The sequence below is a fragment of the Brachyistius frenatus genome, unplaced genomic scaffold (genome assembly GCF_029030835.1).
Source record: "Brachyistius frenatus isolate BFR_SWC_R1_liver_20210118 unplaced genomic scaffold, ASM2903083v1 Contig_312, whole genome shotgun sequence".
NCBI classification, from domain to species: domain Eukaryota; kingdom Metazoa; phylum Chordata; class Actinopteri; family Embiotocidae; genus Brachyistius; species Brachyistius frenatus.
The window spans coordinates 32,788-59,589 of NW_027210911.1; the positions used below are offsets into that span (position 1 = coordinate 32,788).

General features: G+C 44.0%; 1 protein-coding gene across 1 annotated transcript; it reads right to left on the reverse strand.

Annotated features, from left to right (window-relative positions):
• Window positions 1–496: 496 nt before the first annotated feature.
• tmpoa (thymopoietin a) lies at window positions 497–25,574 on the reverse strand. The gene is made up of 6 exons (XM_069723010.1): window positions 24,946–25,574; window positions 16,221–16,338; window positions 11,441–11,599; window positions 10,621–10,766; window positions 3,045–3,133; window positions 497–1,739 (listed from the first exon to the last, which is right to left on the reverse strand). The coding sequence occupies exons 1-6, from the start codon at window positions 25,183–25,185 to the stop codon at window positions 1,349–1,351; spliced, it is 1,143 nt and encodes a 380-aa protein (XP_069579111.1). The 5' UTR covers window positions 25,186–25,574; the 3' UTR covers window positions 497–1,348.
• Window positions 25,575–26,802: the final 1,228 nt, after the last annotated feature.

The following is a 26,802-nucleotide window of genomic DNA, read 5'->3' on the forward strand; positions in this document are numbered from 1 at the left end:
TTAGTTTTATAATAATAAAACCAAAAAGGATGTCACGAGTGGTTTCAGGAGACTCTGACGGTCCTTCAGTGGTCCAACAAAGTCCACATTTAAATTCTAGTGTTTGAGGAGACACCTGATGATGGAGGTTCTCCGACACTTCCTCCATCTGATCTGCAGACATACTGGGATGAACCGCCTGAATCCAGGAGTGCAGACACTCAAAGAGGTTCCAGAAAGTACTTCACCAAGATCTGAATACTTTTGTAAATTACAGATTTTAGATTTTCAATAAATTTGCAAAGATTTCGAAAAACATGTTGAGTTGTTAAGTGAATTTATCGTGAAAAAGGCAAATTGAATCCATTTAAACGGTGTCTGACTACTTTCTGAAGTGACTGCATGGATGGAAACAACTGAAGCTCAGTGAGAATTTTTCTTTACAATAATATAAACTGATATAGAAACTAAAAGCAGTCACTGACTGCTCAACAAAAAGGTGGAACGACCAATGAAATGCTCCTTCAGGTGGATTGATAACATATTTTATTGAGTAGATATCCAATATTTGTGACAGTGAATACATAATTAAGTAGAATACACCAGGGCATTCAGTTTTATTACAAGACAACATTAGAAAAATATTGGTGTGGAGTTTAAGAAGATTCAGAAGCAGCTGGATTATAATAACAAGCCTCCCTGTCTCATTAACAAAGATGGTCAAAGGTAGAAAACAAACTAACAGGTCCAGACTCCATCTTCAAGGCTGTTAATGACCACCAGAGACAGACACTAAGGCAAAGAGTGAAAATAAACCTCACACACACACACACACACACACACGCACGCACGCACACACACACACACACACACACACACACACACACACACACACACACACACACACACACACACACACACACACACACACACACACACACACACACACACACACACACACAATGAAAGTATGACATAAGAAATAATAATAAAAATTAAAAAAAAAAAAAATCACAGGAAATAAAAGGTGAGTCCTCTGAAAGCGACTGTGTGTTTGTGAAGGTCGATCAGAGGCTGGTTTATCGTAACCTGAGGTCCGAGGTCAGAGGTCAAGGAGGGCGTGAACAACAGACGGTCTGTCCTTTCACAGCGTGTCATCATGATCCTTGAGTGTCACTGAAATGGCTGTTCACTTATCGTTTCACTGATTCAGAGTTGAAAGTAAAAATAAAAAATAAAAGAACAGAACTTAAAAATGGGCGGTGACATCAGAGGTAAAGGAACAAAATGGCTACAATGCAGATTCACACTTTAAAAAAAAATATGAAAAAAGACGAAGCAGACGCGCTCCTCTCTCCCGCCCGGCTCTCTACGCCGCGCTGCCGCCGGCCACCTCCATGTCCGAGGATCCGAACGGGCTCATGGAGTTGGTCTCCATGGTCTGATAGACCAGCAGGAGGAACGCAGCCACGACGGCCAGCAGCAGCAGCTTCACCCACACAGACAAGCTGCGGCGCGGCGCTCTGGTCTGACCTGAAGGGGGCGCTGCAGACACCAGCCTGGAGGAGGAGGAGGTGAAGGAGGTGGGGGCGGCGGAGGAGGGCAGGCTGCTGACTCTGTTGAGGCTGTGGCTCTCTGTGTACGAGTAGTTGCTGGTCTTGGTGGTTTTCGGGGAGAAGAGGCGGTTGTCGCCCTTCCACAGGTCGCTGGACATCAGCGGGCGTCCGGCTGCTCCTCGGATGGGCCGCCGACAGGTGGCGCTGCAACACACAAACATGTTCGTCATCAAGTCGTCTGGGAGACACAGCATGAAGTCCTTCTAGCCGACTGACATCGTCGCCCGTAGCTGCAGTGTTTGTAATGTTCACGCCGACTCATGACAAACGTCCCAGAGGTCAGAGCGGCACATACGGGAGCTTTGACTGGCAGCAGGCCCCGCCCCCTTTTTTGTGGGAAAAAAAGTGACCTCACTGAAGACTTTAATGTAAAATAACGGTACAAAACCAAACTATTAGAAAACCAGCTGAGTTAAATGAGTTTATAAATGACCCCAAGACACCATGTCAGGTAAATATAAGTCCACTCTGCCTGTAATAGGACACGCTGGATGGATTAAAAAGCTTCTTTGATTCCTTCTTAGTGACGTCAGTGTCCAGAGGTGTCCTACAGACGTCCACTCTACCTCACCGAGTCCAATTATTTTACTTCTCAGTCATACGACATAATCAATGAAAACGCCTTTCAGATGACTGACAGCAGGTCGTGCTGCGCTTTGCTGAACTGGACGTGTTCATCTGTTATTATCTGTCTCAGGTGGAGAGTTACCGTGGTCGCTACTTTTCACTCAGTTATGGTGTAGAAACATGTAGTTAGTATTCATTCAGTGATGTAGAATAAATATGGACCTCTGCACTGATCCTACAGATGATGGAGAAGATTTAACAGAAGTTTCGCTAACGAATTCACATGGAAAATCACATTTCTACAAGCACACGGTCCGGTTGTTGTTCTGCTGACGACACCGGTGGGCAGCGAGAAACGAACCGGACTGGATTGGAGGTATCAGAACTGGGATTAAAAAGTCTGACCGGGGTTTTCCTGTTACTGATGTTCGTTTAATGATGCTGGAAACACAGAAGATAAGGTGTCATCAAGGTTATCTCAGAGTCTGCAAACAGGAAGTCTGCTTACAAACCCAGGAAGTTTGAAAGGGCCGAATGGAAATATGCTACTCGTTGCATTATGGGAAATGTAGGTCAGAATATATCTGGTCCTTGGCGGCTTTAGTTCATACAACTTTTTTTAAATCTGTCTCTTGTGAGTACCAACTCTATGCAAGTGCAACATTTAATTGCCGGATTGCCCCTTTAAATTATTCAACTTTTAAGCTTATTTTAGTTTCATTTAAACTCTTAAACGTCTTCAGTGAACCCGTTTTACTTTTACAGGTTTTCTTGTTTTTGTTCTGTCTTTATCATAAATTGAAGTTATTTGATTGAAAATATTTGGTAACTTCATTTCCAATAAAACCTCTTGAAGAGATTGAACAAGCAGAGGTTACTCACGTGATTCCTGTTGGACTGTTCAAATCATTTGGGAACGTCAGAACGTCCTTCTCCACCTTCGTCTGCTCGCTGGCTGCGATTTTCTCCACCTGCGGACCAGAAACCCGACGGTGAGCTTGAGAATACATCACGAACTCCAGCGGGCTTCTTGTTCCTCCTGATGTTTTACTCCCACCACTTCACCGAGTGACCTGCAGCTGCCGGTGTGAACCAGCAGAGGGCGCCCTGCCTGACACCAGACACCCCCACCACGTGACCGCTTCGACCACCATGTTTACTACGGAGGCCCTCTGCCGGCGTGACAGACGGTCCTGCAGCCGTCCCTCTGACCTGTCTGTCTAACGCGTCTCCAGGCAGACTGGACAAGCAGCCGAGCATCTTCACGGGGCTGCGGGACGGACGGCCGGAGACGGGCTGCTGCCTCCGTCTGTGCAGCGGGACATCTGGACGGACACACTCCTCCTGCTCACAAACAGTGTGTGTCGGGGATGTTGAACCAGCTGACGGGTCGATCGCAGACCGTGACAGAAATGTGAGTTTTAACTCGGACACCCGTCAGTGAGAAGCCGTGAGGAGAACAGAAGGAAACGCTGCCACCACAGATGGAGGAGGAGAGCTGTACCGCTGCTGCACAGCCAGCGCCAGGTTCTGATCCAAACGGGCCCGACACAGACCAGCGGGCCCCCGGGCGCTTTATGGGGGAGATGTTACACATGGGGCAAAAGATGGTCGGGTCCATTCTGGCGAGCTGCACCAGAGGGGATGAAGGCCCGGACGGCCGGGCGGCCTGTCGTGGACTCGGTTCTTCAGATGGACCTTTTGACTTGTACCAAACACAGACTGGATGATCAGACAGGAAACTCAACATGAAGGACAGAGGAACACGTGCCATGAAGTTGATAACACAACACACAGATGGATGATTCCTTGATGTCGGTCTACACACCCTAGCGGCTGGTCTTAAAGGCGGGACACTGCGTCTCTGTCCTGCTGCTGCTTCAGCTTCCTAAAGGGTCCAACACAAACACACTGAATCAACCAGGACACGATTCACAAACACTCTTCGGACTACAAGTTCCTCCGGGGAGGAAATTCTCAGAAGATTCTTAGAGTTGTGACATTTTCTAAGAATTTGAGTATATGCTGAAAGATATTCACAAAGCATCTCAGCCCTTCAGGGAGCTCCTCAGGAGAAGATCAGGGAGGAGGAGGAGGAGGAGGAAGAGTTCCTTCATCAGAGGAGAAAAGTGCTGAAGTCCAGCGAGCTCAGAGGAATATAGTTCAGACTGAATGAGGTTGATGAAAGTGTCCAGATCGTCTGCAGGATGTTTGTGGAGGATCATCAGAGACGTCTCTTCTCCCACCAACACAACAACACAGACGTGGAAGAGATGAAGATGTTTGAGTGGAGAAATGACTGGAGTCTGTCCAACCTTCATCAGCAGTCATCACACAAACACGCACTTCATTTAACTTCCACTGGAGGTCGCTGTTCATCCTGTGATCATTATCACCAGAGGGATTCACCACACCTCCTCTCTACATCAGGGCTTGTGTCCTTTCATTGATCAGAGTTGTTCTGAGAAGTTTCCTCAAGCTCTCCTAAGCTGAGACTCCTTTATAAAAGTTTTTGGCAGCTCTCAGATGATTCTGAGAATCTTGGTGAAAACGGGCCGAGAAGTCTCACATGTCTGACCGATCGGGGTCATCTTCACCAAGATTCATGTTTGTAGCTCATTCTAGCTCCAAAGAAGAAACGGTACGTATGGAGCGAAGCAAAAAGAAGGTTCTGGTCCGACTGGACCGTGTTTGAATCCCTGCTAGCAGGTTTTTCTTTGTGAGGACTGATTCGAGTTTTAATCGTTGGGAATGAGAACATTTGGCTTCTTGTGGCGCTCTGACCAATCAGCAACCAGCAACGACGTCACCCGCTGGTTCGTGAACGGCCGTCGCGAAGCCTCGAGTTCAGAATTTGGCCGGCGCCATCTTGCTAGTTTGTAGCAGGAAGTGACGTGTGTGATGTTGAGTCCAGGGAACACCGAGTGGACACGGACCCGCTGACTGACTGTTTAAGATGAGGAGGGAGATGCTGACCTCCAGCCGGGCGGTGTTGAGATGGATCCTTACTGGGTTTGGGAGGACGTGGACCCAGTTCTTCTGGGAGCTACAGGTTTTCAACAGTTTCTTTTAGGAGTCACTGAATGCTTTCATCTACAAGTCAAAGTTAAATGTGTCTTACAATGTGTGGTCAGGTGGCTCATTTTAGGTCATTATAGAATTAGTGAAGGAGGATGACCTCCGGGTTTGTCTGTTTAGAACAAGCAAACACTTTAAATGTGGTCTGGTGACACATCGCACAAATAAATCCCATGATCCAGCGGCTGGACTCCAGTTCAAACATCACTCTGCTCACGGTGACTGAGAGTTTCAGCGGATTTCAGTGAGATGAGTGAGTGACAGCACCTTCCAGGACGGGCTCCCCGGACCTCTGGTCGGAGAGGACATCTTCTCGACTGGACTCTGTGACGGCCACATCAGAAAATCAAATGAACACGGAGTAGTTTCAGTGACTGAGTGGGACAGGAAAACAAAGAGGGAAAGAAGCCAAGAGCCCACCAGGTCCCGATGGCAGCCGGTGACCCATCTGGTGATAGAAGAAGGTGAAATACAACCCATGAGTGACATTTGGCCCACACATGCCCACCCTGAGGTGCAGACAGAGCGTCGCTGGAGAGGAGCCGCTCATCTCTTCAACCCGATCGGCCGACACCAGAACCAACAGATCGGTGAGTCCGTGCAGGTATCAGAGAGAGAACCAACAGTCCGCTGAGGCCTACAGCTACCTGGACCGGTCCGGGTGAGGAGCCGGACCGAGCTGGACCGTCGGGCCTGTGGTGAACCGTCCTGTTAAACCCGTAGTGGACCCGATCTGTTAATACGGGCCTGAGATCCTCAGGAACCATCTGCAGGGACAGAGAAGCCGAACGCTGAGGAGGAAGTGATGATTATAGGATAAGGAGAGAGAGGACGGGTGAGGAGCGCTGCGTAGTGCCGAGTAGCAACCCTCCTCTTCAGACTCAGAGAAGATATGGGAGATCCAACAAATGTGAAAGGCCCTCTGTGGAGCCAGAGTCGGGTTTTCCCCAACATGGTGTGCAACATGGAGGACCGGCTCCCCATGGAGAAACAGCGGAGGAGGAATTTGTTGGTACCTTTAACAGCTCATCGTGGAAATGTGTCATTCCTCCCAGAAAAGTGAGGAAAGTCAAATGAACTTTATACTAACTGTAACTAAATCTGGTACAGAGCTTCTTCTGTCTTTTTGAGATGAATGTATTGTGTCCACGGTCCCTGCTATAAATAAACCGACACTGGTGGTTAACTGGAACTGTATACCTGCAGCAAAGGAAGTGTGAAAAAGGACAAATTATTGCTTCTTCTACAAAGATACTTTAAAATGCCTCTGACAGATTTGTTGGTGCCTCCAGAATAATTTTTATAAATATTTGATTTGTCGTGATATTTCAAACCAAACAATTTCTCTGAGGCCTCAAGAGGACTCTCCCCCTCGAAATGCATGGAAACTCAAGATTTGTGTTGTAATCTCATCAACTTCTCTGAAAATGGATTTTTATCAAATCTGAATTATAAATTGTGTTGTTCAGGAGCCGGTGTGGAAGTCAAGGTGAAGATGGACTTCAAACAGCTGGAGCAGATGAAGAGAAGAAGCTGCACATGTGTGAAGCAGGTGAACAGGTAGAAGAGAGGAGCATCACACTGTTCACAGCAGGCTGGAGGACTGATTCACTGTCCAGGGGGACAAACATCTGGATCTGCCCTTCACTCTCCAGACAGCCTCTTCATCATCAGCAGCAGCAGCTGGTATGCAGACAGTCAGAACACCAGGATTAGACTAAGTGCACATTTATTACCATTTGTCTGCTTCACTTTGCACAGCATCAATTTACTGCCGTCAAAGTTATTTTTTTGCTTTTGATAAATAAATAAAAATCTATAAGCCAATACTTACTATTATAATGATAATGAGTGCAGCTAACTTCTGTATTTATTTTCAGCCAAAACTCAAAATCCAACATTTGTAATTATTCATTATTAATTATTCTGAAGTTGATTGTTTTTTATCTTCAGTTTCACAAAGCTAAAACAAGCGAGGCCTGGAAACAGTGTTCCCGTCCTGCTGTCTGGAGGGGGTGAGCCAGGGTTACACCACATTTCAGCATTTCTTCTGAAAACAGAGCATTTGGGAATAAATGAAACCCAATCTGGTAAAAATCTCAACAAATTTCATCAAACCCATAATGTCATGTAACCAAGAACTCTCTGAGGAGCAACACTAGAAATACTGAACTCAAAATACCAAAGTTCAGCCATTAACTCAAACAATCAGAATATATCACAGAGGACTTCATGTATCAGCAAAATGTTGTGAACAATATGATGAGCAGGAAAAGCCTTCGACAGAAGAATGAAAAGTCGTCGTGATAAAAGTCCAGCAGCGATGTGGGAACACCAGGAGGAAGGACTGAGGTGGTTCAGACGAACCTCACGTTGATTCAACTAGAAACTTAATGAAATGAAAATAGAAATGAGCACAAGGAGTTCTACAGTTACAGGAGGAGGAGAAATAAAGTGAACAGCACGCTGAAGGCCACATGTTCAACCCTTCATCATCCTCACTGCAGCTAATGAAAACACTGGAACATCACACACACACACACACACACACACACACACACACACACACACACACACACACACACACACACACACACACACACACACACACACACACACACACACACACACACACACACACACACACACACACACACACACACACACAGCTCCTCCTCCTCCGCTCAGATCAGATTATTGGACTGAAGCCATCAGTATTTCACATTGCTCTCATTCCTCAAGGCCTCGACTGAACAGGTGCACTTTCACCGTCTGAGCAGCAGGAGGCGCCGTCGGTCACAGACACACAACCAACAACACAACTGAATCACAACCTTCACTGGGATGAGTTCACACTGCTGACATTTACCAACTGAGGGGATTCACCCGGTTTGATTTCTAGCATACTAAACTAAACAGAGAGGGTTAAAATGGGATGAATCATTATTGGTTTTATGATTAGAATAACAACTGTAAGGAAATGAGGAGAGCAGATATGAGAAGAAAAACAAAAAGACCGACATGAGAGCTGGAGGACTTGAAGAGAAAAGTCCAAAACAGGCAGCATGTGCTGGGCAGCAGCTAATCCACATCATGTGGTCCGAGTGGACCTGCAGCGAGACACCGGGCTGGGTGGGACTCCAAGGAAACCAAGCAACGCTTCCTCTGCCGCTGGGAGAGGAAGCTGCAATGAAACCCAGCTGCTGCTTCGCCTGAACAGATCGGCCTCATGGAGGCGGACGCTGTCACATAATTTACTTTTCTTTTATTCCAGAAGAATCTCCCTGATGTTGCTGCAGTCTTTTGTGTCCAGCTTTTCACTCTTGTGGTTCATTTTGTGAACATTCACACATGCTGACCACATGAATCAAAGTAAACCACTCTGTTCCTCACTCTCTCTCTCTGGTTCTCAGGCAGCAGTGGATTGTGGGTATTTCAGAGGAGGCTGGGGATGCGGCTCCAGTGGTCCGGTATCAGCTGAGTCACCTTTCTTTGAACTCCCCGACTCATCATGGTGCGTCTTCACAACTAACTGAGGTGTCAACATTACACCAACAACGAGGAAGAGGAAGGAAATGGGATTTTCTCAGTTTAATAAATGAGTCCTGAAAAGGAAAGAAGTCTTCCTGAGGAGGAACACAGAGACTCTGAGCTCACCCCCCTTCCCCCTGTAGTTCAGCTCAGTTGGTACAGACCAGAGGAGAAATGGAACCTTCTAGTTCTGCTTTGGCCCATGTCAATCATCTGTCCTACAAACTAACAGTGGGCGATAGGACTCTAAAATAATGTGATATTTTAGGGGATTTCTGCAAAAACATTTCTGACAATAAAAAAAAATACTGAAAGTATTTCATCATTATTTAAAGAACATATAATCGCAAAAAAAAATGTGTTCAAGTTTTATGTGTCATATAAACGCAACAGTTTTCCCTCAAATATTCAGTAAACATGAATATTACTGCTGTCATTTCTGATCTGTTGTAACTAACAAACAACGATGGGATCATTTTATCTCCCAGGAGGTTCTGATCTCTCTGTTCTGTAAAATTAAGCATATTTTAAAAAATAACACTTGTAAGGGGACTTTTAGTGACAGAAAATGGCTTTCGCAACTCTCACATCGAGTTCAAATGAAGAAACAGGAGTTACTGGGCGTAAGTGCAGTTCTACGAGTACGCTGGTGTTCAGTTTCTTTCAGGGGGGGTTGGAAGTCCAGTTGGCAGAGCAGCCTTCCTCCCAAGACAACGTAGGGGAAACTCTACTTTCATTTTTATGTTGATAAATCAGATTTATCACAAAATCCTGTTGTTGGTCCGTTCAGCTTTCATGTCCGAGTTCAGCTCAGAGGTTTCAGTTCAAACAGGTCGGTGGGAAACACATGATGACATGCAGCTGCTGGTGTGTGTGTGTGTTACATAAACGTGTATTCGCTATCAGAGTGAACTAAAACTCAACTAAAAGTGACCTTTCACTGATAACAGGAAACACTGAAAGTAGAGAACTGCAGCAGCAACATGACAACTTGCTCTCAAACAGAACTTTCTACCTGTAACTTCAGCAGGAAACATTCATCTTTCTAGTTAACAGAGCTGAAGTTACATCCAAACTACTGCTGCTGCCTCAGACAGAAGAAACACAGGTGTGTCAACACAGTTCACCAGCCTCATCTGACAGGTTCCACCTGACAAACAGACCCAGGTGTTCTGCAGGTGTTCTGCAGGTTTGGAGATGTTCTGTAGGTGTTCTGCAGGTTTGGAGGTGTTCTGTAGGTGTTCTGCAGGTTTGGAGGTGTTCTGTAGGTTTGGAGGTGTTCTGTAGGTGTTCTGTAGGTTTGGAGGTGTTCTGTAGGTTTGGAGGTGTTCTGCAGGTTTGGAGGTGTTCTGTAGGTTTGGAGGTGTTCTGCAGGTTTGGAGGTGTTCTGCAGGTTTGGAGGTGTTCTGTAGGTGTTCTGCAGGTCTGTAGGTGTTCTGCAGGTTTGGAGGTGTTCTGTAGGTTTGGAGGTGTTCTGTAGGTTTGGAGGTGTTCTGTAGGTTTGGAGGTGTTCTGTAGGTGTTCTGTAGGTTTGGAGGTGTTCTGTAGGTTTGGAGGTGTTCTGCAGGTTTGGAGGTGTTCTGTAGGTTTGGAGGTGTTCTGCAGGTTTGGAGGTGTTCTGTAGGTGTTCTGCAGGTCTGTAGGTGTTCTGCAGGTTTGGAGGTGTTCTGTAGGTTTGGAGGTGTTCTGTAGGTTTGGAGGTGTTCTGCAGGTTTGGAGGTGTTCTGCAGGTTTGGAGGTGTTCTGTAGGTGTTCTGCAGGTCTGTAGGTGTTCTGCAGGTGTTCTGCAGGTAGTGGGAGGAGTTTTAGAGTGAATGGTCTGACGTGTTGTTGAAAGTGGTTGTCTCACCGTGTGGTGCTGGCTGCTGCGGGTGCGGGTGGTGACGGGGGTCTTCCCTCTGCTCCTCACTGGCCTCTCCACCACCGGAGCTGGTTCACGTTCTGGTTCTGGTTCTGGTTCTGGTTCTGCCACAGGCTCTGGTGCTGCTGTCACTTCTGACACAAAGGTAATTATAAACTTTATTTGTAGAGCACCTTTCATACAAGAAATGCAAAGAGGAGCATTTAAAAATAAAATGCGTAAAATAAACATGAGAAACAACATTAATAAAATAAGAGTTAAAATATAGTATCTAGTAATATGGATTTATGGGCTCAGTAGTGTGAAGTGCAGCTACAGTCACATGGTGTCATTACAACCTGTGCAGGTGGTTTGTAAATGTTCATTAATGCCAGTCATTCTGGTTTCATTTCCATTTCTTACCCTGCAGGCAGCCAATAATATCACCTGATTTTAGAGCAGTGAACATTTTCATACACATGAAACTAGCTCAACAAATCCTTCTACATTTTGCTTGTAATGCAGGCGACACACTGCCTTCTTTGCATTAATCACCTGAAACTAAGAATTGCTGCTTTTTCATTACCTTTTAATGAGTCCTTCATATCTACATAATTCTTATGATTATTATTTAAAATATTCTGCTGAATGAAAAAGTCAGGTTTGTATTAAATATGAAAGAAACAAGGATGAATGCTGATTATTTCCACCAGTTTCAAATTAGTTCAGAGAAAATTGTGGGTTTCTTCTTTTTTTGTTGAAAGTTACCAACTAATTTATCCACGCCTGTGATCAGCGGTTCTGTTGTGTCCTGACGGGCCGTCCTTACCGTCCTCCTTGTCACTGTAGTGGTCGGACTCAGAGTTTCCGTTGTGGTTGACCTGGATGTCGGTGAGGACCACCTGCGGCAGCAGCGGCGGAGGAGGAGGAGGTCCGTCGTCGTCCAGCAGCCTCTGCAGCTTCTTCTCATACAGCTTACGGGTGGTAGCTGGGAGGGAGACATCGAATTCAACATTTAAACAGCTGAGATTAGTGATTGTCGAGCAGAGAGAAGTGTTGGTGAGTGCAGCCTCCTCTGGACGGACCACTGCTTCACCGTTTGTTGTGTTTCACTTCAACTCATTGTGATTTCTCTGAAATGCTTATGGTGAGGTTGTTACTTATACTGATCAGTGCTCACATGAACAAGTTTAACTGAGTGAGGGAATTAGATTCAGTCTCTGAGATACAGTCGATCCAGAAAGTCATCACATCCCATTATTTTGCACACTTTATAGTGTTGTAAATTTAATTAAAAATGAGTGAACTTGAGATTTAGTCCCCTCAATCTACACTTATTTACCACAGACTGAATATAAAATGACAGACTGGATATAAAACGACAGACTGGATATAAAACACAGATATAAAAGATATAAAAGAGTTCGTAGCTTCAGGTCTGTAAGCTGAAGTGTCTTCAGCTGCAATACCAGCGAGTGCCACTAGAGGTCGGCTCCAAAAAGCCTCCGGCTCCATAGACTCCCATTCAACTTCTGTCATCAAATCCAAAGTGAATAAAATGTGTCCATCAGTTATCTCGGTGTTGTTAGCTAAAGTCACTCCTTCTTCTTAGTTTTCTGGAGGTCCATCTGAAAATAATCCCTCATTCATTAGAAAAGAAGATTCAAGAAGACCTGTTTTTGGGGGCGTGTCTGTTTGATTGTTTCCTGTTCCCAGGAACCAGAGACATCAAACAATTGTAAAATGTTGAGTTTGCTGTGCAGCCAAACTGATAGACAAAGAGTTGTAACGAAGAATCCAACGAGCATTTTAACAGAGCTTCAGAAGTCCTGATCAGAAGATGACCACCTCAGCAGCCCTTTATCAATCATGGTAGCGCAGCAGGATGAAGCCTCATTATTCAGGAACTGTGTTTTCTTTCTGAAAGCACAACCAATCTCAATTGTGTCATCCTCAATGGTGCATTTTACATGTAATGAAGGGGACATTAAAGCCTGCCTGAAGTCCTTCTACCAAAGGACGGTTAAAGAAGAACAAAGTTCATGTTCAAGTCAAGTCCTGACATTAATCCAAAGGAATGCTGAAGGACTGAAGCGGGTCGTTCATGAGAGGAAACAGACCGCCAGAGCTGAAGCTGCTCTGTACCGAGTCATGAGATAAAATTCCTCCACTGATGTGCATGACTGATCAAAGTTACCGGAAACGTTGAGTTGCAGTTATTTCTATCATACTACCGACAGCAAAAGGTCAGCTTCTTCTGTCACTCACAGACGTGTGATATTGGATCATTTTCCTAAATGAACAAATACATGATCAGTTTTTGAACATCATCAGGAACATCTGATAATGTTTTATTTATGCTTAAATATAAAAAACTCTAAAGGTTCACAAACTCTTATGCAACAATGTACATCTCGTGATACTTTACATCATATTAGAGAAATGTGAAACTAAATCTTATTGGTCACTTATTTAGACAACAGAACAAAAATAAAATAATTGTGCTAAAATAGTTTCATTTAATTTTTCCTAATGAAAAACCATTACATGCATTAGTTAATAATCAAAGTTGTAAATGGAGCTCAGCTGTGTTTCCCTTGTACCTTCGTCATCCTCATCCTCTGAAGCTCTTAATGAAAGTCAACGCTCTGAAAAACTTCACTCCAACTTCATCGAGTGGCGTTTCAGAGTTTACAAGAGAATCTGTTCATAATGTTTTTCCTGGTGAAATAAAAGGATTTCACCGTGTCTTTGTGATTGTTGCGATCAAAACTGTTTGATTTGGGGCAGATTTTCTAAAAAATATCGATGTAATTTAAAAGTTTTAATGGATTTTTTTTTTTTGCGGTAAAACTGAGGGAATTAGAAAAACATTGTTTTTTCCAATTTTTTTAAGCACTACCTGAGAAAGGAATAAATATGTAATCACTTCTTGTGATAATAATCATGCTGCACTTCACAGAAATATTATAGCTTAATCTTTTTTAATCTATTTGTTGAACTTAGAGAACCACGGAGATAAAAGTTACAAAAAACCTCCTAAAATCTGCGTATGTTTCCAGAAGTGCCGGTCTGTGACGGTAATATGTGATGAAAACAAGAGCAGACTTTCTGATTTACAAATGCAAGTAAATATTGTGGAGTTTGCTTGAATTTGTGTTAATTATTACTTCCTGGAGGGACGGAATAGTTTTCATGTCACTTGATTCTGCCACGAATCGTTGATCAAGGGAAAATGACCTGTTGTCACCTTGATAATAGAAATTAATTTTGACATTTTAAAAGTGATTAATCCAGAAAATAAGCAGCTGTTTTTTTTTAATATAATGACATTAAAACATGCAGCCCTGCTCTCATTTGAGTTCATTTGAATTACAAACACAATATTCATAAATATGTTTTCATTTGCGTATGATCACCTGAAACTATGAATCATTGTGTTTTCATTGGAAGGATCGCTTCATATATCTACATCTGGAGCACCGAGCAGGTCAGACGCAACAAATCCGGGTGTTGTCTGATATTCAGTTGGTTGCAATCTGCAAACTCACCAGTAGATGCCACTAAATCATACACACTGCTCATTTAACACCCTCACAGGCTTTTTGATTCAACACACAAAAACACCACTTTGTGTTCCAGAAAGCTACGCGTGATTCAGTTTTACTTTGTAACCTCAGAAATTAAGAAATGATGTTGAATCTGAATGATTTGTTGGAATCACAGCAGCCAGTAAGAATCAGCGACCAGATTCAAACACGCCCAAAACCACACCCTGCAGGATCCAGTTACATCCCAGCTCACAGTTTCAAATGAGGAAATATGAGCACTACTAAAAAAACAACAACCCCTGAACGGAAGCAGTAGTGACTCATTTCTGAAAGCTGACTATTCAGAGACAAAGAGGAAATACTGCTCAACAATACTGAAATATCTTTATTAACCACAAGTGCAGAGACAGAGCTACTTTTCAAGTTGGCTTTTACTACTGATTGTCCGTGTTGCATACATCTTAAACACAAACTGGAACAAAATAAGTACATTTCATGGCATTTAGGAAGAAGCCTTCTGCTTTTCTGATCTGCTTCTGTTTTATTGATACCATGTTTACTTGCTGTCTTTTAGCATATTGTTTCTCTTTTGAATTGTTGTAGGTGTGTTTGTGTACGTGCCGGCCATATTGTAATCATTTAGGTAACGATCAGTACCATTACTTTAATGTATATTTTTGATCAGTACCATTGTTTTAATGTATATTTTTGATCAGTACCATTGTTTTAATGTATATTTTTGATCAGTACCATTGTTTTGATGTATATTTTTTTTTGGATCAGTACCATTGTTTTAATGTATATTTTTGTTTCCAATGATCAGATCAGGCTATTTGAGAGGCTGCATTTTGGTGTGACCCGATTTACTAGTCTGTTCTTTATAGGCAGCGATTTAAAAAAAAAAAAATTACATTAAATGTTGTCTTCACTTATGTGACATGTAAATGTTTACCGCAAACAAGACTTCGTGTAATCTATGACTTTGAGGTAGTCAGTCATTTTTCTTCTGTCATGAATATAATAAATTACACTAGAGGCCACATGAACCGGTTTTTAAAAATGTTGAACAAAATCAAGCACAACAAATCAACAGTTTCTTTTCACTGTCAGTTTGCAACGTGAGCCTCACGTTAAGGGCTATATTTGTTATATTTTAGAAAAATAAAGAAACTGAATTAGACAAGTCAGAGGGACTTTGGTTTTATCCAATAATACTTCCAGTTTATGACATCAAGCCTCTGGTAATGCCATCATAGAAAATGTGTACATAAGATGGCCCACGTCATCTGAATATGACCACAGTGGCCAATGTGACAAACACTCCTCTAAACTCCCCCTGCATATCTCTATCTTTATCTAAATGCACCCAAAATTTTTTTTGTTTTTTTAAAACATCTGCAAATACTAAACTAAAAAATGAAATAATAACCTCTCACGCACTCTGACCATCCATAGCTTGTTAAGAGTTAGTGTGAAGACATGAAAATAAGAGGCTAACGGGTCGTACTGAATTACAGCCGTCCAAACATCAAATCTTTGTTTGTCTGTCGGATTACAGAAATATGACTGACCTGATTATCATGAAACTTGGTGGAAGTGTGTAATATGGGCCAAAAAAAAACTATTACAATTTGGAGTGAATCTGAATCAGAGGGCCGATCCACAAGTTATTTTCCCCTTTCATTAACGTAGCCGGATGACTGTCATACATCTTAAAACATGATGTCTCCGGTCTCTCAATCCACATTCACAGGAGTCAGCCTGTATGTCTGAATGTTCTGGACTTTAACACAGCAGGCCGTTATTCAGCCCTCCAGTACAGCGGAGCAGCAGACGAAAGGCTGCAGTCACACACAAGTGTATTTCAGCATCACTCTAAAAGTATTGGAAATATAAGTTGGTCTTTTAGTTCATCTATACTTTCAATTCACTGACCACCACCAGTGATATGGCTCCAAAAACAGCATGCTGGTAGTACACGTGACTTCATCACCTGAGTAGCACCAACACCGCGTGCGTGCGTGTGTTCCCTCTCTAACCCTGCTGATGAACACTCACCCACGATCGGCCCGGCGTCCACGCCGTGCTTCAGCAGCTCGTCTCTCAGGCCTTCGTCAGTCAGCACCGTCACATCCAGCTCGTCCGGACGAACCTTGTCTGTTTTCCTGGTGGCTTTCTGTGGGGCGACAGCAGGGAAGAGGTGTGGATCAAAATCAGGGTCAAAATTTTAAGAACATTATTGGCAGGTAGTGAAATTAAAAGACTCTGATGTTTACAAAGACAGAGCAGACATTTTGAGTGATAAACATATTGTTGCTTGAACTTCTGTAACTGGAGCTTGTATCACTCAGATGGTCGAGCTGATTTAACTCTAATCATGCGGTCGGCGGTTCGATCCCGGCGTGACGCAGAACCTTCACTTCCTCCTGACAGCAGCTGAGCACCTGGTATAGAAGCGCTGTCCAATAGTAAAGCGCTTTGAGAGATCTCAGGTGAACAGGCACTACTGCAGACCATTTACTTCACAGTCATTTGACTGTAATTTCACTACAGACTAGAAGAGGTCAGCATCATTTCTCCATCTAAATGATTAGAGATATTCAACTCTCCCAAAGACAAACCTTCCTGTCTTCATCTCCAGTGTGATGAAGAGTGAAACACCAAAGTTACATCACTTGTTTCTGAGGCCGATATGAGATGTTTACTGGATCCTGACAGGATATACTCGTGTCCAGATGAACACTCACTGAGAGGGAGGCAAAACAGAGCAGAAGTCGATCACACAAAGGCTCCTCAGTTCTCCGTCCCACTGTCCCACCCTGCTCTCCTGATCACCTTCAGCCTACTGCTCCCGCTCAAAGTTGGGTGGCGGAGTTACAGAAACCTGTTCACCAGGTTGTAAAGTACTCACAGGGCTTATTTCAATGAACACAACTGAATGCCTGTTTTGAAAAAAAGGCAGGAGAAGTGGATTCAACACTTTCATGCGTCATCTCTAATCAGATTTGTGAAGGGAACACATGAATTATGGACTGCTGAACATCTTTCCTTCAGTTTCCGTTAATGAAGTGGCCCAGAAGAAGAGAGGACGGCTGTGAGGAGGAGCTGCAGGCATTTCATCACAGTAAACAACATGCTGCTCTCACACACCGGCCTGCAGGAAATTACACTGTGAAGCCAGCCGACTCTGAAATGCAGCCCTGTGTCTCCTCCCGGGCTCGCAGCCAGACCAGGCCCGGCCTCCCCGCCAGACGAAGCCCAGCCTCCCCGCCAGACGAAGCCCGGCCTCCCCGCCAGAAGAAGCCCGGCCTCCCCCCCAGACGAGGCCGGCCTCCTCAGACTCAATAAGCTTGCTGAAGATGTTTTTCTGGAGTACAATGTGAGTGCAGCCTTATCACTTCCAGAGAAATCCACCATGCAGCTGAAGTCTCACAAGAATCACACGCCGCCTCTGTCCATCACATGACTCCGTCCATCACATGACCTCCCGCGGTCCCGTTCTGGTCCGACAGACTGCCGGGCCACATACAGTTCTGTACATACCGCTGTGGGTTCACAAACTATTCACAGCTGGACACTTCTTATACATTTTGTTACGCACGCCTCCTTTTTCCAGGTAAATCTAAGGAACACGCTGAAATTCAGGAGCACAGTAAAAAAAACCATCCAAATATTATCAGCAAACTACTTATTACATACTGGTGGCAGCGATATAAAACCCTCTCCTCCTCGACCGCATGGCAGACTCTGCAACGGGCGGTGAAACTGAACTGATCATATCACCATTTCCACCCCAAAAAAGGGATTAAATCAGCGGGATAGAAGTGGTCCTCGAGGACGGATATCCAAAATGTAAAAAAACGTAGACGCAGGAAACGTGTCTCCGAAGGAGGACATAAAACACCGTAAAGAATCAAAGAGTGATTCCCGTTTCCTTAAATGTGTCCGTGTCTACATGTCAGTCATGAAATAGATGTTCCACATCAGTGTGTGTTTGAGTGTTTAATGTGCAGACAGTCTGACTCAGCTCAACACACCTGCAGTAAAGTGCCAACTTTTTTAAATAATCGTTTAGAGCACTTGTGATGGCACTATTTTCATAATATTTAAAAAGCTAATATTGAAAACATTTTATTGAGGGAAAAAAAAACAGCTGGTTTGTCCAAAATGAAAATGATCATTAGTTCAAAAAGAGCTCCACCCAAACCAACTACAGCCGTTAAATCCTGCTTCACATTCATGTGATTTATGGATGTTTAAAAGGGAGACTTTTTACACCTCACATTAACAATGGAACTGACAGTAACAATAACATTACCGATATATATATATTATAACTGACTCATTATTACAGTGGTGATGTTATGGCAAAATGAGGAATATGAAGTTATTAATGTTGTTAGCTTTGTCTCAGCTGCCTCCGCTTTTAGGTAATAATGTGGGATTTTCTTCTATGTGCTGTTTTAGTGCTTTAAAAAGCAACGCCTGCTGACCAGTAGATACTGCAGACCTCCCCTGGTGCTCACATCATAACACCTCATGGATTTGGGCGGCACGGTGGTGCAGTGGTTAGCACTGTCACCTCACAGCAAAAAAAAAAGGTTCCGGGTTCGAATCCGGTCCTGGGACTTTCTGTGCGGAGTTTGCATGTTCTCCCTGTGCTTGCGTGGGTTCTCTCCGGGTTCTCCGGCTTCCTCCCATCATCCAAAAACATGCACCTCAGGTCAGGTTACCTAGCGCCGCGCTAGTGGCAGCCTGCTGCAGCATTTCCCCCCTGAGAGCCCCCCTGCTGTAGTGAAGACATTTCCCCTCGGGGATTAATAAAGTGTATAAAATTTAAAAAATTAAATTAAAAAAAATAAGGGTAAATGTGTGTGTAATAGGGTTGTAATGGTATGATGACCTACTATGTATATATATATACACACATATATACATACACACACATATATATACCGACTATATATACACATCACCACTGTAATAATGACAGTCAGTTATAATCTTTACTGACACACTGCCCTCCCAAACTATTTTTCCACTTGACGATGAGCTTCATGTTCAGTCCACCAACCAGCAGACAGACAGGAAGTGGAGCGAGCAGCTAATAACCAATGGTTTGTCCACAAAGTCCTTCATGTGTGTTGTGACTGATTGAACTACAAGGTCACCCTCTTCTCAACAGAGTTTACTCGCGTGAAGTCACTCGAGGCTGGTGAGGTCAGCCAGTTTTGGCTTCTTTGTTTTACTTCAAGTCTTCCAGATCTGGTTTATTCATAACAACATTCATAACTTCATCTGGTGACTTTCAAACAGGCGGGAGCTGCTGCTGAAGACAGTTTGCACCACCTGTTGGACTGCAGGAGGAGCAGTGACGGAGTAACAATGACGCTGGTTGTTGTGAGCTGTGGTGTTTGAGTGGGAGGAGACAGAGACCTCCAGGCTGAAGCACCGAACCACAACTATCCACTGGAACTATTTCACCACCAACGCTGCACTCGTAGTGACTGCAGCCTTTAAATGAACATCTGCTACGACCGACGGAAAGAGTGTGGAGAGTGTGGAGAGTGAGGAGAGTGAGGAGAGTGTGGAGAGTGTGGAGAGTGAGGAGAGTGTGGAGGGTGAGGAGAGTGTGGAGAGTGAGGAGAGTGTGGAGAGTGTGGAGAGTGAGGAGAGTGTGGAGAGTGAGGAGAGTGAGGAGAGTGAGGAGAGTGTGGAGAGTGTGGAGAGTGAGGCGAGCAGCTCGGTGTGAATTAAATGGAGGACAGAGAGGCTGCCTTCCTCCTGGTCTGGCCCTCAGCAGGGTTTGGTTTGGATGTGAGTCAAGCTGTTTCATAATCACTGCAGGCTGGATCGGAGAGGAGGAGGGGGGTGGGGGGAGGAGAAGGAGGGGGAGACCGGGCCGGTGCTCCCCTCCTCTACCAACCACACCCTGGACTTCAAAGTCATAACTGAACCATGAGCTCACAAACTGAAGACCAACAGTGTCACACTTTCCTCTACTACGACTGAGTTGGGCCTGGATGGAACCGTGGAGGGGTGGAGGGGGAGGCGTGGAGGGGGAGTGGAGGGGAAGGGGTGGAGGAGGAGTGGAGGGAGAGGCGTGGAGGGGGAGTGGAGGGGAAGGGGTGGAGGAGGAGTGGAGGGAGAGGCGTGGAGGGGGAGTGGAGGGGAAGGGGTGGAGGAGGAGTGGAGGGGGAGCCTTGCCAGGGCCTGTGGCTGCATGCTGTAACCCAGCGCCTGTCTGAGTAACTGTGGAGTATCTGTGGTTAGCCAGAGTTTATTCTGCTCAGATTAACCACAACAGTTTGTGTGTCTGCTGCTATCACACGTTCTTCAAAATCTACTAAATCTCATTGACACAGGCTTTGGTAAGAAAAGAAAAGAAAAGGGGAGCAGACACAAAATATTTGAGGTTCATTCAGAGACTTCAGCAAGCCATCTGAAAAATGTCAGGAATGAATATTTGTACTTCTCGCCCTGCAGCCTGTAATCAGTCCAACATGTGAGCAGCAGGCTGCACAAGATAAACAACGTGAAGACGACGTAACCGCAGCACCTCAGGAAACAAAGGACAAACTAATTACACATCAGCTGTCTTTGCACAGATTCCTCAATGAAGAGGCCGGGACCAATGAGACGCCTTAAACCTGCCGGGGTTCATCTATCAGACCGGAGCTGGAACCGAGAAGAACCACAACACCCTCCGACCCGTTTACATTCATTCAATACGTCCAGGGTTCCCACTGCAGGGCCACTGTTAAACTGACTAAAGAGCTGAAGCTCCACGACCTCTAACGAACGGACCAACAGGCTGCAGAGCAGACAAGAAACAGACATTACTTTATTATCAATCAGACAGGTGTGCACTCTGATACCGACTCTTGTGCAGCAAATGGGAACATTAAGAAGCCAGCATGCTTCTTACTGTTGGTGTGGCTGTGAAGGGCTCCCTCTTCTATTTTTAATGGATCTACAGTAGTTTTACAAACTTTACGTTCACCTTTTCTAGCGTCTACTTTATCCTCCAGTCTCTGAAGTCATTATTTCTGAAGCCAAATCTCTTGAAATCTACATTTTCCTGCACGTTTGCCTTCCTGAGCAGCTTCAAGAAAAGGAACATCTTTACTGTGAAAGAAGATAAAACCACTCAGGCAGTACAGGTAAATAACTTGATCAAAAAAAAGACTACGAGGGAAAACATTATATTTCGGTAAATGGCAACTAAAATTTAAACATGCAAACAACATTCCCTGATATTGCAGGACTTGGGCACCAAAAAATGATCAAAACCCTCAACTTTCCCCGTCTGGAAAAGAGTCTTTAAAGTCCCCTGATGACCCCTGACCTGAATTAACCCTGAATATCAGAAGTGAAGAGGATAACTCTTAGTTCCCTCAGAGTTGGACTTCACAGTAAAAAGATTGCCGACACCAGACTCATGACGTGTGGCTGGTAAAAACCCTTCAAACAGGCTCAGGAACCAAGTCCAAGGGTTTTATTCTGCATGTTTTCAGCAGGCTGCTGATCAGATACTCTCTGAGCAGCTCCATTATTGAGGCTGTCCTCATGAGACCAGCTGCTTTAGGACCCGGTGAGCGGACCGCCCCGTTAAACCGTTTCCTGAGGAAACCGAACAGATGAAGACAGAAGAGCTTTCTGTTTAATAAAGGTGAGACGTACTGCAGCTGTAGTAAAACACAGAGGCACGTTACCGGCCAGGAGGAGTTTACCACACGGCTTTAAAGTCCTTCATGATGAGTCAGCGGCTCTGAAGGTGGTGTAAACATACCTGCAGAGGTCTTTATGGGACTTTCGGTTGCTGGTAACCAAGACCCGATCCTGGTTCTGGTTATCTGAGAGGGGGCCGGTTCCAAGGTTTTATTGTGGGTCAACATGATGATGTTGTCCAATGAGCGTCAGCTGGGTGGTTCAACCCCTGGTTCCTCCTGTCCACATGCTGGATGGACGATGGTGTCTAACAATCTGGTCCCACTAGGGCATCGCCACGGCAACCTCCATCGCCCAGTGTTCAGGACTGGGTACCAAACTTTGATATTCTTATGGCACCGATCAAATCTATCCGTTAATATCAAATATAAAAAAACCTTCCATGTCATTTGGCACCAACTTTAGACAACACACTAACTAATGTTAACTCGTATGTTCATTTTAAAACGCATGACTTTTGCGACGTTTACGTAGGCGTAAATCTCATCTCGTTTCCATGACTGACAGTCGTGTAGCTCATTTGTTGCGGCAGTTATAATTTAATATCCAGACGTCTGAGGGAACCAGGACTTTTAATCTCTACTCAGTCAGTCGTAAATGATCTTCTCAAACATGAGGCTGTTCTTTGGTCTCCAGTTAATATTATTACCACTACGTTACAAACGTATAAATCATCTGTGTGTTTGACGTTTGGAAAAATCTGATAAGTATTTGTTACATCTTTCAGGACTAAACAATTAATCAAAAACATTTCAGCTTAATAAGTGATAATGAAAACAGCACAACTTCAACAGAGCAAGCGCTGATTCTGTTAACTAATCCGTTCCCCAGATTACATTATAACTTTGGGATTTGGTCACTTTTTCACACTGGAGCACATGTTAAAACCCAACGTGTGCGGAGCCACATTATTCAGTCACCACCACCTTTGTGTTGCTCACACATCGTTCAATCATCACACACACACACACACACACACACACGCTCATACCAGACACATCCTGAACACCTGCTGGACAAACTCTCACATTTTAAACTACCTGCGCTGAAACCAAACATGATTTTCCTTCTTCTTATTTTCTTGGTTTTATGAAGACATTGCTCACTAGCTGGTACTAATAATACAAACACTGCATTGGTATTATTACAGGGAAAGTTTGCCTCTAGATGGCAGCCTGCTGATGTGGATAAGTGACATAAAAACCAGTACGAGACACAAATTATGATAAAAACCAGAATCATTATTTTTTTTAAATAAACACATCTGGAGGGTTTCAGGGTTATAAGACTAAAAAACATCAACGTAGAGCAGCCACATGCGTCTTCAGACATCTTTAATGTTAGTTCACTGGTAATAAAAGTTGAGAAGCAAATCTTCACACCAAAAATAATTAAATATTTATTCTTTCATATAATTACTAAACCGCCAATATTTACTTTTCAATGGAGAAATTCAGTTAACAACGAATCACTTCAGCTCTTGGTCCTGACAGCTTTACCATATTTCAGCCCTGCGATGACAAGTCACGAAGGTTTATGGAGGTAAATAAAACTAAAATGACAAATTACATGCCATCCAATTTTGTATCTACACATTAAAACCCTCATTAGAGGTCTCCTCAGCTTGTAAAGGCCACTTAGTTGTAGTTATACAAGTCAGTCCTGCTTCAGAGCTGCTCCGCAGTATTTCAGACATCTGAGGAATGCAGGAAGTCTGTGGCTGCAGGCAGATTATTAATATTATTATTATTAATAATAATAAAACAGCTGAGGAATGCTGAAAACTGTGTCTCTGTAAGAAGCTCCAACTCTGTGCAAAACATTTTTGGCACTCTAACTTCATTCATTCACAAACAACAACAGGAACACTATCTGAGGTTGAGCCACTGCTCTCTGGGTCATTAGGAGTTATTAGGTGTTATTAGATGTTATTAGATGTTATTAGGTGTTATTAGATGTTATTAGGTGTTATTAGATGTTATTAGATGTTATTAGGTGTTATTAGGTGTTATTAGGTGTTATTAGGTGTTATTAGATGTTATTAGGTGTTATTAGGTGTTATTAGGTGTTATTAGATGTTATTAGGTGTTATTAGGTGTTATTAGATGTTATTAGGTGTTATTAGATGTTATTAGGTGTTATTAGATGTTAGGTGTTATTAGATGTTATTAGGTGTTATTAGATGTTATTAGGTGTTATTAGGTGTTATTAGATGTTATTAGGTGTTATTAGATGTTATTAGATGTTATTAGGTGTTATTAGGTGTCGCAGCAGGCTGCAGTGCCAACGGCAGAAACAGCAGCTGAGTGGAGGAGCACAGAAATCACTCCTCCGACGCACCGCCGAAAAAGCAAAGCGGGAACCTGCGGAGGGGAAGTGATCAGGGCTCGGCCACACTCATTCATGAGGAGTTCTCAAAGCGCGGGTCCACGGACCACCAGGGGGCCATGAGGAGAAAATACAAAGGGGGTTCCCGGGAGAAAATGTTTAACGGGCCAATAATCAAAATAAAGTACTGGAGGAGAAAATGAACGGCAACCACTAAAGGTTTGGGTTCCTCTCTCGGCCAGTGAGCAGCGAATACCACGACGAGGTTCGTTTGGGTGGAGACCGTTTGGGTGGAGACCCCTGAAGCCCTGGAGATGGTGGAGTCTAGGCTAAACAAGAAACATATTCTATACCGAAATAATTAAGTAATCCGTTTATCAGATTAGATTTGTTGCAACGTCGGCTGGTTTGAGATAGTTTGAAGCATCTGCTTACTTCTGTTATTATTTTAGAAATAATAACATGAACTTTAAACGAGTAAATTAAAAAGCAGCCCGGTGATTAGAGGTTCGTTGCAGCCGTAATAAATTGTCCTGAAACATTTCGGCGAGTGAACAAACTAAATCTCAGAACTAATTGGTTCCGTTTCAACTCGTGCCGCCGGCTCCCGGTCCCATCCCCGGTCCAATCCCCGGTCCAATCCCCGGTCCCATCCCCGGTCCAATCCCCGGTCCCATCCCCGGTCCCATCCCCGGTCCATCCCCAGCCTGATCACCGAACTCACCCGGCCGGAGGAGCGGCTCCTGCTGTACACAACGGGCGGCGGGAGCTCCTCGTCGCTGGAGAAGGCGTCCAGGGTGGCGGCGACATGTTTCTGGTTCCGAGCGGTCAGGTTCTTCAGATAAAGCTGCACGTACACGTCCTTGGTCGGGTTCCCGCTCGGCAGCTCCACGTCGTGGGCCAGCAGCTCGCTCTTCAGCTTGTCCTTGGTGAGCAGCGACGGGTCGTCCAGGTACTCCGGCATGTCGGCGTGCAGATGGAGGGACACAGTACCGCGGCCCGGGTGAGTTAGCTAGCTACCACCGGGGGGGAATGGGTGAATAAACGGAGGGGAGGTTTGGGTCGCGCGGACCGGCTAACCAGCGCCTCTTACCGGATTTAATCCGTCAAAACAACCCAGCGGTGGAGATCAGAAACAGCGTCACAGGAACGACAAAGAAAACAGACAACGACACGCTGTCGGTGCTCTCACGCCCTCCGCTCGGATGAACGACGGCCCGCCGAGAGGTGCAGCTGTCCGGGGAGGTAGAGGCGCGGACCGGGCTCATGCTCCGCTGGGGCGACCCGGGCCGGAAGTCGAGGCTCTAAAGAAGCGCTCCTATTGGTCGAGCCGTCTGACACAGCGCTTCCCTATTGGTCAAACGAGCACGCGACTATTGAAAATGAACCGCCCGTTGCTGGTGTGCTCCACGCGGCTCAGTCCGCAGCGACGAGCACACGGACACCATCAGACATTCAACTCAGGCTCAACTTACACCATCAGACATTCAACTCAGGCTCAACTTACTGATCCTCAACGGAAAATGTTCCACTCATAAATGCAAAATGTCCAAACTCTCCTCCAACTTTTTCTTTGGGGGTGAATTTAAATAATGTGAGGCCTGTTAAAATTATAACCACACAAAAAGTAACACCTGCTCACCTGAATGATGAATGAAGAGGAATACAGTAATGGGTTTTTTCTGTCATCATAATTTTAAATTTTTAGGATATATGTATCTCGACCGCTTTACCTGCATTTTTAATGTTATTATTTCACTCGTTTATTTAAATTCACATTCTTGTTTTTCTGTATACTATTGTATTGAGTACTTGTCTGCATTGTTTGTGATATTTACATTTTTTTAGATAAAAGTTTTAGTGCCATTTTTTTTTTTTGCCAAGAAGAAAAAGTTCTGACAAACACAGCAGATCCAGATATTGTTGTCAGCACCAGAACCTGCTTCAACACTTCTGATGGTCACACTTGTTTCTCAAAGGATTCAGACACCACTGAATCTGCAAGATTAGACAGGTACCCTGTTCTAATATATACTGTCTTCAGTAAAATAAGTATCATTAAGGAAAATTCATCTGTACAAACATGTTCATTTTCCTTAATTTTGAAAAGTGATCTGAAGATGTTTGTGTCCTTTCATTGTTCTAATTAACTCTGGCAAGATGTCTGTATTAATACATTTTCTTGTTCTAGTTCATTTGGTTTTATTAGGCATGTATAGATATATATTCCCTAATCATGAACATTTATTTTCAGTCTATAAACAGATAAATTGTAATTATTACAGCAGTTTATCAATTTAAATGTAAAAAGTAAGACTGATATTGATATTGTTATTGTAATGTTGGTTGACATCTCAAATCCCCTAGCAGCTAAAACTGTGTTCAATAATATTAATTACAAGTTCATTATGCACAAAGGTGGATATTACCATCACTCTGTTTATGATGACAATATCAGTTCTGTATTTGTTATATTTTGTGTAAAAGATGTTTGTATTTTACAAATTTGGAAAATTAAATGACATTTTGACCATCAACATTTGGCACAAGTGAACATGTAAAAATAACCAAAAACACCAAA